Source organism: Diaporthe citri (assembly GCF_014595645.1).
Source record: "Diaporthe citri strain NFHF-8-4 chromosome Unknown scaffold_7, whole genome shotgun sequence".
NCBI classification, from domain to species: domain Eukaryota; kingdom Fungi; phylum Ascomycota; class Sordariomycetes; order Diaporthales; family Diaporthaceae; genus Diaporthe; species Diaporthe citri.
In genome coordinates, this window is record NW_025064852.1 from 1743886 (window position 1) to 1756362 (window position 12477).

The 12477-nt window shown below is 59.3% G+C and overlaps 6 protein-coding genes across 6 annotated transcripts; 2 read left to right on the top strand and 4 right to left on the bottom strand.

The window, feature by feature from the left end:
* Positions 1 to 828: 828 nt before the first annotated feature.
* Positions 829 to 1478, bottom strand: INS49_013727 (uncharacterized protein; the record flags this gene model as incomplete). Its single annotated transcript, XM_043174422.1, has 2 exons — positions 829 to 1218; positions 1317 to 1478. 2 exons carry the CDS (start codon positions 1476 to 1478, stop codon positions 829 to 831), a joined length of 552 nt encoding a protein of 183 aa, XP_043021367.1.
* Positions 1479 to 2537: 1059 nt separating this feature from the next.
* On the top strand, positions 2538 to 4555 carry INS49_013728 (uncharacterized protein; the record flags this gene model as incomplete). The annotated part of the gene is made up of 3 exons (XM_043174423.1): positions 2538 to 2858; positions 2940 to 3647; positions 3707 to 4555. The coding sequence occupies 3 exons, from the start codon at positions 2538 to 2540 to the stop codon at positions 4553 to 4555; spliced, it is 1878 nt and encodes a 625-aa protein (XP_043021368.1).
* Positions 4556 to 4934: 379 nt separating this feature from the next.
* Positions 4935 to 6219, bottom strand: INS49_013729 (uncharacterized protein; the record flags this gene model as incomplete). The annotated part of the gene is made up of 4 exons (XM_043174424.1): positions 4935 to 5110; positions 5213 to 5468; positions 5590 to 6128; positions 6195 to 6219. The coding sequence occupies 4 exons, from the start codon at positions 6217 to 6219 to the stop codon at positions 4935 to 4937; spliced, it is 996 nt and encodes a 331-aa protein (XP_043021369.1).
* Positions 6220 to 6581: 362 nt separating this feature from the next.
* Positions 6582 to 7955, top strand: INS49_013730 (uncharacterized protein; the record flags this gene model as incomplete). Its single annotated transcript, XM_043174425.1, has 2 exons — positions 6582 to 6841; positions 6884 to 7955. 2 exons carry the CDS (start codon positions 6582 to 6584, stop codon positions 7953 to 7955), a joined length of 1332 nt encoding a protein of 443 aa, XP_043021370.1.
* A 901-nt stretch (positions 7956 to 8856) lies between these two features.
* Positions 8857 to 10856, bottom strand: INS49_013731 (uncharacterized protein; the record flags this gene model as incomplete). Its single annotated transcript, XM_043174426.1, has 3 exons — positions 8857 to 9357; positions 9417 to 10753; positions 10841 to 10856. The coding sequence occupies 3 exons, from the start codon at positions 10854 to 10856 to the stop codon at positions 8857 to 8859; spliced, it is 1854 nt and encodes a 617-aa protein (XP_043021371.1).
* Positions 10857 to 11460: 604 nt separating this feature from the next.
* Positions 11461 to 12465, bottom strand: INS49_013732 (uncharacterized protein; the record flags this gene model as incomplete). Its single annotated transcript, XM_043174427.1, has 3 exons — positions 11461 to 11957; positions 12034 to 12171; positions 12276 to 12465. 3 exons carry the CDS (start codon positions 12463 to 12465, stop codon positions 11461 to 11463), a joined length of 825 nt encoding a protein of 274 aa, XP_043021372.1.
* Positions 12466 to 12477: the final 12 nt, after the last annotated feature.

The following is a 12477-nucleotide window of genomic DNA, read 5'->3' on the forward strand; positions in this document are numbered from 1 at the left end:
AGACTATCCCTCATGGAGGGTGGTTTCTGGTGTGGTTTATTATGCCGTTCCTCCCTACACACATACATGCACAACATGGATAGGAAGGGCCGTCTACTGTATTGCACATTGGACGATCGGCATGGTTGATTCAAAGGAGTTCTTTGACTTCTGTCAGCCACCCAGTCTGCCAGTCAGCCAGCCCGCCCGTTGGCCCTCGCCCCGTCAGCCAAGACCGCCAGACGATAGATAGACTCCAAGCGTGACAAGCACGGTGGCAAAGCTTGTCGTTGGTAGATGTATGTCTTGTTTAGAAATGCCTGGGTAGTCCCACAAACCAATTCGCCGCCCGAATGCACCCTGATGCTTCCAAAACTAAGATGTGATGTTCGGTACCCAAACGCCGAGCTGTGAGGAACTTCTGCTGGACCACCCCCCGAAATACCCCGATCAAGCCTTCGCATGTCCTCCGACTCTGATCTCGCCGTCAGACCCGCCGGAGGCAGTGTTGGTCGTATGTGCCTCGCGGAGAATGCAGACACGACCAACGCCTGGCGGTCATCGGCTCAGCCGTGCCGATGCTTACTGTGTCGATGACAGCTAATGCACTGCTCCTGTTCCATCCGGCGTCGATCTTGTGACCTCCAACCACGTGAGGGGGCAGCGGGCTCAGCAATAAAGCTGTTCGAGGCAAGCCCTCTCGGCAGCCGGGGTCCACAAGCCGCCTCCCACGGATGCAACCGACGTCGTGTGCAAGCCGAGCGGCGTGGGGTCCATGGGCATCCCCGCATCTTCACCCAACCCGTGACCAACCAGGCCGTAGGACTGTGACTGAGAGCCAGCAGGACCCTATCTCTGCCTCTCGCTCTCGTCCAGCGCAAAGTCGGTCGCCGAGTCCGGGTCGACGCTCTTGAGCAGCAGCACGAGCCGGTACGCGCTGTTGCCGTTGAGGTAGTACCTGTGCAGCTTCTTGGACCGGAGGAAGCCTAGGCGCTCGTACAAGCGCATGGCGGGGATGTTGGTCTCCTCGGTCTCGAGGACGACCTCGTCGGCGTTTCTCTCTGCCATTGCATCGATGGCCTTCTTGACCAGCGCCGTGGCCACGCCCTGGCCTCGGAAGGACGAGGAGACGGCGAGCATGGCTATGTAACCCCGGCGCGTGGGCGGCGAGTGTGACGAGTGGGTCTCCAGCTTGCAGACTATCACGCCTATGAGGGACGAGTCCTCGGGGTTGAGCGCCTGGTCAGGGGTCAGCGCCGGTGTGGCCACGTTGGGCATGAGGTGCGGTGCGTTGCCGTGGTCCGGCGAGGAGGGAGAGGCTGTCAAGTATTTCTTACCATGAAGCAAAGGTGGCCCCATTGGTACAGAAAGTACCGGTAGACATAGATGCTGTAGGGCTCGCTCAGGTCCTTTGAGATGAGGGCGCGTATGGAGGGCAGGTACTGGGCCTCGAGACGGTGGGCGTACTGGATGTACTTGAGCTCTGACGGGAGGCTCATCTTGGGCCTGGAGATGCTTTTTACGGCGGGGACAAGAATGATTACAAGAGACGACAGCAGGTAAAAAGAGAGGAGCGAAATCATAAGCGCAGCACCGAGACGTGCCTCCAAAGGATCATTGTGCGAGGGCGGGAGGCAGTGAGCAGGTTGAAGAGTGGCAGCCCCGTGCCGGCGGGCGGGTATGAAGTGGGCGGAATGGGCAGGTTAATGTTACGGGCACGGGTGCGTCAAAGGTGGTGAGAGGTGGCCGGCTCCGTTTGCACCGTCAAGGCTGGCCAGCTTCTGGAAACCGTTACGCTAGGCTATCGCCAGGTGCGGAGACGGTCCTGCTCACACTGATCTGGAAGTGATGTCGCGGAGGGAAGAGAGAGGGAAAAATTCAGCAGCCGACCCAGGCCCAATAATGGCTGTCAGCCAGCTCGCAGCTGATAGACTAGGTGGGACGGACTGACTGACTGACTATGTGAGCTTTCACATGCTTGAAATATGAAGTGCTAGACTGCCCTGCTGGACCGCGTGCAGCGCAGAGTGTCGCAGTCGACTGCACACCCTGGACTGCCTGGGTGAGACAAGACAGGGATTAGAGATCTAAAGGGGTAGTAGAACGGCAGACGGGGCTTCCTTCAGCCAGCCAGCCAGCCTGCCAGCCCACGCCCAGCCAGACCAGCCAGAGCTCCTGGGGCCCTGCAGGCTACCCGGCCCCGAGGTTAGCCTCCGACGCCGCTACTGCGCAGCACCCATGACGTCGATCTCGGCCAAAATTAAACCTCGCGCAAACAAGAGGGAAGCGGGAAGGAGACGCCATATAGATTAGATCTATGCCCTCGCCCAGGCTGACCCTATTCTTTTACAAGAAGAAAACAAGTCCCGAGACAGGGCTGACACTAGCTCCAAGACGTACCACCCGCCAGCAGCGAGCCCAGAGCTCACCGGCAGCTCAGGGGACCCGCAGCCCCTCCGCCGCACCGCACAAAGCACCGCACAGCCAGCGCACACAAAGCGACCGCCCTTCGACGAGCCCCAGCAAGCCCAGCCCAGCCGGCACAGCCAGCCGAAGCCATGGCCTCGGAATTGCGCCGCCGAGTCGCCCTCAAGGGAGACGGCACTCCACCCGGGTCGCCCATCTCGGTCACACCCGAGCGCGACGACAGCCCCATCCGGCCCGGCGACAAGGTCAAGGTCGTCCACCACAGCCAGAAGACGCGCAAGAGGAGGACCGGCGCCATCTTCCTGCTCGGCAGCCTGTTCGGTCTCATCGCTGCCGGCTTCTTCGCCAAGAGCAACGACCTGATAGACTTCCCTGAGATCGGTGACCTGAGCGTCGACAGCCTGCTGGATGTCCTACCCGCAGGTCTGGTCAAGGATGTGCGCGACCTGGTGGTATGTTGATCAAATCCCCCAGGCTCTCCTATCTGTGCTGCATGGGCATCTATCTGAACCATTTGTTGTCTCAACGAATAGAAAGGAGAGCGCGACCTGGTGGATTCCTACGATGCCTTCTCCGTCGGCATGAAGGTGCGGTCCGAGGGCCTCGAGGCCCACCATCCTATGATTATGATCCCCGGCGTCATCTCGACCGGGCTTGAGTCGTGGGGCACCGCTAACGCCTCTCGCCCCTACTTCCGCAAACGCCTGTGGGGGTCATGGACCATGATGAAGGCTCTGGTGATGGAGAAGGACAACTGGAAGAAGCACATCATGCTGGACAAGAAGACGGGGCTGGACCCGCCAAACGTCAAGCTGCGCGCCGCCCAGGGCTTCGATGCCACCGACTTCTTCATCACGGGCTACTGGATCTGGAGCAAGATATACGAGAACCTCGCCTCGCTAGGCTACGATCCCACCAACTCCTTCACTGCAGCCTACGACTGGCGCCTGTCGTACCAGAACCTCGAGGTGAGGGACCAGTACTTCACACGGCTCAAGCTCTACGTCGAGGCTGCGACGCTGGGCCAGAACCGCAAGGTGGTGCTCGTGTCGCACAGCATGGGCAGTCAGGTTCTCTTCTATTTCTTCCACTGGGTCGCATCTGAGCAGGGCGGTCGCGGCGGCGACTCCTGGGTTGAGGACCACGTCGAGGCCTGGATCAACGTCAGCGGTTGCATGCTAGGGGCACTGAAGGACATACCGGCAGTACTCTCTGGGGAGATGAAGGACACTGCCCAGCTTGTGAGTCGAAACCCAGGATTCCCGACTTCCCAAAAAGATACTGACTGCAAATGCTGGAGAATGCCTTTGCCGTCTATGGCCTGGAAAAATTCCTGAGCAGGGAAGAGAGGGCGGAAATGTTCCGCGCAATGCCAGGCATCTCCTCGATGCTCCCCATCGGGGGCGACGCCGTCTGGGGTAATCTTTCAGGGGCTCCAGACGATCTGCCCGGCCAGGAGAATTCGTTCGGTTCCTTCCTGAACTTCCGTCAGGGCGTCAACTGGACCGTCCCGGAAAAGAACATGACGGTCGACGGGACGATGCGCTACCTCCTGAACTCGACCGAGGACTGGTATCAAGACCAGATCCGCAGCAGCTACTCGCACGGGATCGCGCGCACGATCAAGGAGGTCGAGGAGAACGAGCACGACCCCAGGAAGTGGATCAACCCGCTGGAGACGCGCCTGCCGCTCGCCCCCAGCCTCAAGGTCTACTGCTTCTACGGCGTCGGGAAGCCGACCGAGCGGGCTTATTACTATAGAACCCCAGAGGCGACATCGAACCTCAACATCACGATCGACACGGGGCTCATACACGGGGTCATCGACCACGGCGTCATTATGGGTGAGGGCGATGGGACAGTGAACCTGCTGAGCTCTGGTTTCATGTGCAACAAGGGCTGGCACATGAAGCGGTACAACCCTTCCGGGGTCAAGGTCACGGTGGTCGAGATGCCGCACGAGCCGGACAGGTTCAACCCGCGGGGCGGGCCGAACACGGCGGACCACGTCGACATCCTCGGCAGGGCGACGCTTAACGAGCTTATCTTGAGGGTGGCCGCCGGGAGGGGGAACACCATCAACAACTACGTCGTGAGCAACATTTCACAGTATGCGGAGAGGGTCCAGGTATTTGAAGACGAGAATTAATCAGGCGGACTTCCGAGTTCGCCGCGTTTTCTTTTCTGTATTTGCATGTGGCGTGGTCTAGACATGGAAGGCGTCGTGGGGCGTATCTAGACAGAGGGGGTCTCGCGGTTGTAGACTCACGCGGCATGTATTATGCGTAACGTATACCCACTCCTATCTGGAGACATGAGATATAATTTGGCTTCGGCGCAATGACAATGAAATTCGCGGAACGACTCAATTTCTCGCGCTTCTTCCGTGACATGAACGCTCAACTTGTCAACCAGCGATATCAAGCAACAGTTACAGCAAGGGTATCACACAGCTCGAAATCCCATCTCGCTTGGGAGTCGCAAAATAACCAGATCGCGAAAGAGCACTGACAATATCACCGGCATTATCAGAATTCCCACCCCTCCTCTTCCACCTCGTCGTCGCCTTTGCTCACTGGCTTCATCTTCGTCGGTGACTTGCCCTCCTTCTCCTTGAGGTACCCGAAGACATCTCTCGAGCTATAGAGCGACGACCTCACCCCCCAAGGATTGCCGGAACCTATTCCCAGGTACGTGAACGCATCTGTGTTCCCAATTAGCGAACGGGCCCTTCTCGCACATTCATACACACGCGGAGGTAAAGAGTAGGAAAGGAAAGGAAAGGGGGGGGGGGCAAAACACCCACCGGCCTTGTAGTAGATAGGCTTCCCGGACGCGCGGTCCCGCACGAGCTCCAGCTGCCGCAGGCGGTGCAGCACGCGGGCGATGTCGTCCCTGTCGCGGAAGTCGTACGTGTAGATGCACACCAGGCGCTCCCTGGCCGACCCGCGCTCCTCGCGCGGCGCCACCTTGGCCGCGATCCCGAGCTCGTTGCGCGCCGTCGCCGTCGCCACCCGCTCCCAGACCTCGTTGACGCGGGTCGGCTCGACGAAGAGCATCCACTGCGGGCGGACCGGCGCGTTAGCGGTGCATGCACCAGTAGGACGTAAAGGGGGCCAATGGATTTTGAGGGATTGGGGGGCGGGGGGTGGGTGGGCTAGAACTTGCCTTGCCTGTCCTGACCTTCAACGCCCTCGCCAACATCAGGATGTCGTTGACGCACCCCTCCCTCTCCGCCGTGACCTGCCTGCTCATCGCGGCGCTCACGCGCCCGCCGCCGCCCCTCTTCTTCTCGTCCACGGTCCGCAGAAAGTCCCCGAACAGCTCCAGCCGCTCGCCCCCGCCCTCGATGAAGGTGCTCAGCTGGGCGCCTGACTCGGCGGGCGCCTCCCCGCCGCCAGCGCCCCCCTCGCGCGGGATGAACGGGTTGGCGACGTAGATCCAGGGGATGTCGGGTGTCACGTCCGTCGTGGCGGGCGGGAGGCGCGACAGGAAGGCGGCCATGGTCTCGTTTAGCTGCTTGGCTGACAACTGGCCCTCGTAGGGGTTGTGCAGCTTCGGCGCTGCTGCTGCGGGTGTCATGGCTGCCGATGATGGCGACGAGGCCGAGTTCTTCTTACGTCCCGGGTGCACCGTGTCATGCTCATCAATGTCACGCCAGTAATCCTGCACGTCGAAGTCTTTTGCTCTGGATCCCAGGGCTGCGACTTCCTCTTCGTCTCCTGTTGAGGGTGTTAGTGGGTTGGGCTCTGTTTGTTGGTGTGTGAGATGGTGTGGACGGCGCTTACCGTAGAAGTCGGAGTCTGAGTCCATCTTATAACGGAGCGGCCGGCGACGAGGGAACTGGTATTTCTCACTTTTGAATGATCAAATGAAATGATAGAAAGAACATGACAATCGACAATAGCGAGAGACGAGTCTCGAAACAACAGACGCGTTCGACGTGCACTGCAGGACGTCACTGAGCCAGGGTTGCAGCTGCCCTCGAAGTCGATATCGACGACCCCTGGAACCCTTGCACATAGCAGGCCATTTACCCCAGCTATTTCCCCCTCGACCTGAGCCACATTGATTCCTTGTCGCAAACTGGCAAGATATAGTCCAAGGTTGCATTTCTATTTCGAGTCTTGAACTAAGACTCAAAATACATTAGGGCCTCTTAGGCCGCCGGCAAAATGGCCGACGGGGGTGAGAAGATCAATTCCTTCCAATCCATGATACTTGACCTCCCACCCAGCTGCGTCGAGATCTGTCCTCGTTATCCCTCGCATTTTCTGGTGGGTACATATTACCTTGAGACGAGCGAAGCAGAAGCGAAGGATACGGAGAAGGACAACGACGGGGCCGATGTCGAGGTTGAGGCAAGGCAGGCCCAGAGCAAGTCAGGGAGCATCATCGTGTTCGAGCTCAAGGATGGACAGGCGCATGTCTCTCAGTTATAATTATCATCAAGGAAGCATGCTAATGGCTCTTACAGGCACATAAAACAGACAGTTCCTCAGCCTTCTGCGGTCTTTGACCTGCACTTTGCGCCACAGGCAGACCGGGGAGATATTTGTGCCGCGGTCTCTAGCACCGGCACCATATCCTTCTTCAGACTGATCCCAGACCCACCAACATCAACCGAGAGGACAGAAGATGGGCAATATCTCCAGGCTCTGAGTGTCCTCAGGATCCCACGGCTGCCCGAGGATGACTCGTTCACCTACTTCATCTGGCACCCAGAAACCCCAGGCCTCATGGCCATCACCACCTCCACGGGGAAAGTGATCCTCGCCCGCGTGCAGAGCGACTACAAGAAGATCAAGAGACTCGGCACCATCCTCAAGCACGAGGCGGAGGCCTGGTGCGTCGCCTTCTCACCGCTCTCACGTCGAGCACTCAGCTCAGAGGTAACGCTCTCGACGGTGTTCTCGGGCGGCGACGACTTCAAGCTACTGCTCCGCACCCACATCACGAGCACAGACACTCAAGAAGTCAAGCCTTCAGACCCAGAACCCGCCGCGTCCTCCGGCTCCGACTTCGAGTCCGAGCAGGATTCCGCGCCGCCCCGCGATAGCCAGGTCATCCGCCACGACGCGGGCGTGACGGCTATCCTGCCGCTGCCCCTCAGGACCTCGGACGGATGCGACATCGTTGTGACGGGCAGCTACAGCGACCATATCTCGGTGTGGGGCGTCTTTCCTCCCTACAAATACCACGGCGTCTCGGTGCTCAGAAAGCTGCTGAAGAGGAGGGACCTCGGCGGCGGCGTGTGGCGGCTCAAGGCCATCGAGGAGCTTAGCGATTACCCCGCGCACAGCTGGACGGTGACTCTCTTGGTGTCGTGCATGCACGCCGGCGCGAGGGTCGTCCGCCTCGAGGGCAACCCCGCCGCCGTCAACAGCATCGAGGTGCTCTGGCGCTTCGAGGAGCACGAGAGTATGAACTACGGGAGCGACTACACGTGGGTCGACCGGCGCGAATTCTTCGGCGAGGGGGAGGGGAGGAAGATCGTGTGTGTTTCGACCAGTTTCTACGATAAGAAGCTTTGCCTGTGGACGTTTTGAGCACCCGATAGGGAGGTGAGGCGGTCCGACGGAAGCATGCAATGCAGCTGTGTTGATGCATGGAGGAGTTGAGGATGACGTTTCGACTTTGGTACCAAAACACACAAAGAGAGGCAAAAAGGGTACTACATCATGTCCATTGTTTTCTTGTGGTACAGTAATCAATGGCGGATACGGCGCGGTAGGAAAACTGGCCACGCATTGCATCTCATCTGCGAGGCGCACAGCGAAGAATTCCAGGTGTTGATGGACCATTCGGTATCTTTGACAAAAGTTCAACCACCAGAAACGAAAACAAAGCATTGGGTTTCCCCATTCTACATGTTCGCGTGTCATCTGTTACCCAGTCAAGCGCGTCGGACCTCAGCATTTTCTTACAATCATCCAGGCCGAAGTTTATATGGACAAACCACCATGTATCCACGCCCTTGTTGCAAAAAAGAAATCAAGATAGACGAGAGCCCCGGGAACTGAACCCAGCCCATGTTGTCTCTGTTAGCCATGCCACCCCTTGGTGGCCCCCATGCAGCGGACGGGTGGTCACAAAGGACCATGCAGAAACACCAATGCTACCACTACACCAGACTCCCAGTGACATGTTCAACAATGAAGATGCATGAGACGCGTAACAAACGGCCTGCCGCCCACCCTGCTACGCACCTAGTCAACCTCAGCGGTCCTTGCTAGTTTGCTGGCAGCATTCTGAAAAATTTGAAAGCAAGTGTCTGTGGAAAGAGCACAGTGCAGAAAAAAAAAAGCAGGAGAGAGGGGGGGCGGGATGTAGTCTAGATTGTAGGTGACACATTTATTTGAGATCTATGATATCTTTGACAGTGAAAGAGAAAAGGCGTCTTCAAAGTGGCCCCATGGTTGGGAAGCAATATAAAGCTCGCTCGCTCGCTCACTCCCCAGCCTTCTTCTTCTCCGTTCCCTCCGTACCCGGCCGCCCCAGCACAGCGACAGTGCCGACAAGCCACGCGGGCCACCAGACGCCCCAGACGACAACGCTCGTGTACATGCTCCAAACGTGCCACCCGAATGCCGCCTCGCGCAGCACCTCGCCCAGGCCCGACCACGCGGACCAGTAGGCGCTCCACAGCGCCAGCACCGCCGTGGGCGCCAGCAGATGGAGCAGCAGCGCCGAAGCCCACCTCGCCTCAGGTAGCGAGGGCCACGGCCGCACGAACGAAAGCGGCACCGAGAGGAGCCCCACCATCAGCGAGAGCGAGAAGTTGAGCGTCGCCAGCGTGGAGAGGAACATGCCCAGCAGGAGCAGAGAGAAGGATTGCATCAGCGCGTACTGTTGCGCCGTGGGGCGGAATTTGGTTGTTAGGAGGTGGGAGGCGACGTGTGGGAGGGCGGCGTTGAGGATTGTGAAGAGGATGAAGACTGGGGTGTGCATCTGGGAGTCGTCAGTTCTGTTTGTCTGGATATATATATGGAGAGTGTAGCGAAACTTACGCCCTCAAGTAGGTTGTTAAAGATGTAAAATGGGACGACTCCCAGAAACTGACTCCCAGCGACAAGAACCAAAGGTAGAAGCAGGTCCCTCTCTGTAGCCGGCGTTAAGATAGCATCGGCCGGGCCCTTTGCGTCTGTCGCCCCCTTCTCCTTCACGGTAGTCTCTGCCGGCTTTTCGACCTCACCGGCCTGGCCGCTCTTCACCCATAGCGCAATCGATATGATGGTAAAGTTGGCCGCGACCAGCATGGCGCTCGGCAGGTAGGTGCCGATGCTGACGAAGCGGTCCTTGTGCATGAGCAGGTAGAAGAAGAAGCTCTGGTGCAGGTGCTCGAGCAGGTTGTTGAGGGAGCGGAAGGTGCCCTCGACGACGCGGCCCATGGCCATCTCGTCCTGCCAGCCCTCGCCGTAGGGCCGGAGGGTGACGGCGTCGACGTGGTAGGGGATGAAGCAGCTGTGCGGGCCGGACGCCATGCCGAGCCCCTGCTTCATCATGCCGCGCAGCATGGTGCGCAGCCTGTCGTCGTACGAGTCGCCGTGCGACCACATCTCCTGGATCGACACGCCGATGCCCATCTGCCCGCCGGCGATGTTGACGACGCTGTTGATGAGGTCGAGGTTGGGCAGCTGCCCGTTGATGCCGTCGTACACGACGTGCACCGAGTGGAAGCGGTGCTCCTGCGTGTAGTCGAGCACGATGGCGCCCTGCAGCGCCCCGGACTTCATGGGCAGCGGGTCGATGCGCCGCGTGTCGTGGGCGTCGTGGTACGCGTCCACCCACGCCTGCGGGCCCGCCAGGCTGTCGGGTGGCACCACGAGGATGATGTCCTTGGACCACAGTGACCACCGCCGGAAGTATCGCGCCAGGGTCAGAAGCAGCGCAACCCCCCGCTTGTTGAGTTCGCCCCGGGCGTTCTCCCACGCGGCGACCAGCACGATGGCCTCGGTGGCGTCGCCCCTCGGCGCCTGCAGGATGGCGTAGACGTTCTCGCCGGCGTACGTGTTCCCCGAGCTTGAGTACGTGAAGTTCTGCCGGCCGACCTTGAGCCCCACCGCCTTGAAGATGCCCTCGAGCCCGTCGTTGACCTCGATGTTGCTCCGTCCCACGAGCCCGTCCACCTCGTGCTTGTACGCCCGGAAGACGTTCTGGTCGCTGCCGCCAAAGTACGTGTGCACCTGGCCCGGCAGCAGGGCATTCTCGGAGATGTAGGTCCGCCGCGAGTAGTCGTTCTGCGGGAGCATGAGCAGCCATGCGACGCCGACGACGATGCAGAGTAGGGATATGTAGGGCGGCAGCTTGAGGAGGCGCGGGTCCCGTCGGAGGCGCAGGGCGCCGGCTGAAGCATAGATGTCAGTCATGAGGAAGGGAATACTGGCAGCCTGTATGGGAAGACGTTCGGAGGGCGGGACGGGTTAGAACTTACATAGGAGCCGCGACATCTTGTCGAGCTCTGGCTGCCGTGGGCGTTCAGGGGAGAACGGTGTTCGAAAAGGAGAGTGGTGCTGGCAGCAGGTGTCCCTTCAGACGCCTGCAAGCCAATGAATTACCCAGCGGAGTCACAGCTAAAAGTTCAAGGATCCATGGAGTCAGAGCACAACTTCACTCCCCAGAACCGGCTTTCTGATGTAGCAATTGCCGCGTCCTGCTGTGGTTTTGATGGTGCAGTTGATGACGGAGACTCCAAGGAGCTTAGCTGGCTCGTAGCTATCAATTGCATAACAGACCCGATACATGCATATCACAGCCGGCGCTTGACGAAGAGCTTGGCCGACATTTATCTATGAAATTCCAGGTCATTGATACGGAAATCAATACTGGGACATTCGGAATATCCAGTCCTGATTTAATTAGGCAAATGAGTAAATGGCTCTGCGAGCTACCACAAAGTAAAGACTCCGGCGAGACCGTAATATTTCCCGACCAGGAACGCCAGCAAATCCCTTCCCTTGTCCGCCGTAACATGCACCACCGCACCGCGCCCATGATGTAAGTGCTCTTTTCGCCAAAAAAGAAGGAATCCAAGCGAGCCAACGCTTGTGTCACCTAAGGGCCCAGCCTCTGCCCAGCACCCCCGGTACCAACAACCCCCAACGGCACGCCCTGCGACGCCCCGCCGCCCGCACCGGCCGTGGGCAGCACGCCGAAGCGCCCGTACGTCTTCTGGTCGACGCTCACGTAGCGCGGCAGCCTCTGCAGCAGCTTGAGGCGGGCCTCGACCCAGCGCAGCGCCTTCTCGGGCGGCGACAGGAACTTGAGGTAGCCCAGCCCGCACACGTAGCCGACGGCGAGCCCGGCCACGTGACCCAGCAGGCTCGTGCTGGGGACGAGCGCCGCGATGATCAGGACCAGGATCAGCGGCGTCGCCCACGTCGGGATGTTGTACGTCGCGATGGTGAAGTGCGGGTTCGTCCGGTACGTGCGCATCGCCTCCGCGCCCAGCAGCAGGAAGAACCACACGCTCGCGCCCATGACGCCGTTGTTCGAGTGCAGGATCGCCTTTTCGATGAGGACGTAGAGGAATGCCGGGAGGGTCGAGAAGGCTGTGGGGTTTGTCGTCGTGGTCAGCTTACTCCCGGGCAAGATTTAGAAGGGGGGTGGGAATCAGGTGAGTCTCACGTCCAAAGAAGAGCGCCAAGCTTGTCAATGTCCCATATTCGCTCTCGAATCGCTCCAGGAGAGGCGTCAGGGCGAAGACGTTCATAATCATGTGCAGGAAGTTGAGGTGTATCAGCGGGTACGTGTTGGTCCGGTATACTGCCCGTGGCTGTCAGCTCTCGCGTTACGTGCATATACGTCCAATTTCCTCCGCGGACCCATTGTCCTTTGGTCCGATGATTCCTGTGGACGGAAGCACTCACAGCTGGTCAATCCGACCTCATCCGGCACCAGCGCCCCCCACGCCTGGATGTCCCATCTCGACCCCAGTACCACGCCTGCGGCCCACGTGGCCACGAGTATGAATACGGTAAGCCTGGTGAAGAGAGGCAGCTTGTAAACGTATGATTTTGCGCGCCCGGCGCTGAAGGACTGGATGGTCGGTGTCGACATCGCAATGACTTC